The sequence below is a fragment of the Opisthorchis viverrini genome (assembly GCF_000715545.1).
Source record: "Opisthorchis viverrini unplaced genomic scaffold opera_v5_1743, whole genome shotgun sequence".
NCBI classification, from domain to species: domain Eukaryota; kingdom Metazoa; phylum Platyhelminthes; class Trematoda; order Opisthorchiida; family Opisthorchiidae; genus Opisthorchis; species Opisthorchis viverrini.
This window is the reverse complement of record NW_008753733.1, coordinates 1-1211: the sequence shown is the minus strand read 5'-3', so window position 1 is coordinate 1211 and position 1211 is coordinate 1. Positions and strand designations below refer to the sequence as shown.

General features: G+C 42.9%; 1 protein-coding gene across 1 annotated transcript; it reads right to left on the bottom strand.

Annotated features, from left to right (window-relative positions):
• Window positions 1–790: 790 nt before the first annotated feature.
• Window positions 791–1211, bottom strand: T265_15891 (hypothetical protein; the record flags this gene model as incomplete). The annotated part of the gene is made up of 2 exons (XM_009179304.1): window positions 791–822; window positions 1022–1211. Coding segments are annotated over 2 exons (208 nt in total), but the record flags the coding sequence as incomplete, so codon positions are not given.

Genomic DNA, 1211 nt, shown 5'->3' with positions numbered 1-1211 from the left:
CCTGTCTAAGTGCGAGTTAATCACACTGCTGATCAGCCACTCGTGGCCGAACGGTTAAGTATTCAAACTACTAGCCGGGAGGTCACGGGTTCGAGACTCTTCGGAGTTTCGTGAGATACGCACTGCTGATGATTTCCAATAAGGATGAAACAGCTGTACAGTGCTTCTCAGTTTTTCAGCACAGATTGGCTTCACTTACAGGACGAAATCCCCACAGTGATATCAGTCTATTCCCTCGTCTATCGGAATGTCTTCACAAGTTGTCTCATTGTTGCTACCGTGTTCCAGAGACCCATATAGGTGAGTTTCACGTGGATAATTAATGAAACCAGAGAAACTATATCCACAATTCAAATCAATGGGGCTCGCTTTCAACCTTGACCGAATGTCATTGCGTGTAGGTTTCAGACGGGAATGCTAATGTAACAGTTATCCAAACTGAGTTTGGGAGGGGAGGGTTGGGTTGCAATATTTCAGGCCAAGTAAGGGAGCACCGGCCTAATAATTCTATATTTTTATAAATTTATACGATTTTTATTAGGTCGTTCAGTAAACTGTAGAAGTCGGTTGGTTTTCCAACCTGTATAACCGATTGGCTGCAGTTACCAATTCTGTTTGGAATTTGGCAGGCATCCTATTCCAGACTTGACCGCCATACCGACAGGTAGCTAAACAACTGGTGGAGCTATCCTACCAGTGAAAAGTAAAGAAAAGTAGAGTAAATAGGCTAGAACATGCGTGTCTTGAGAGAGAGAGTGAGAGAGTACAGAAACAACAGGATCAACATACCATTCACTGCATCCGGTTCTGAATGAGGAATATCTGGGAATTAGAAAGAAAAAAACGAATGGTCATTGAAGAGGATGTTAACTCGCAGAAAACCATCATAAATTGTATAACAAATCTTTTACAATCTCGTAAATGTTGCCAACATTGACTCCGGCACTAGTTCCATTCAAGTGCCATCATGTCTATAAAATGTTTCCCTTGAAAACTCGTCACAAATTTATCTCAAATATACCTTTCTCATAGTAGCACAAGTTGATTTCCACATCGCACTGACTGTGCAGAGGAATTCGGGTCGGAGTGAGACCTTTGACACTGTACGGTAGTGATGACTGATTGCGATCGATACCGGTCCAGCTGGTGTCTGCTCGGTTTGGTGCATCCATACAAATGTACTCTTCCGTGACGCGCATTCCTTCAATCTG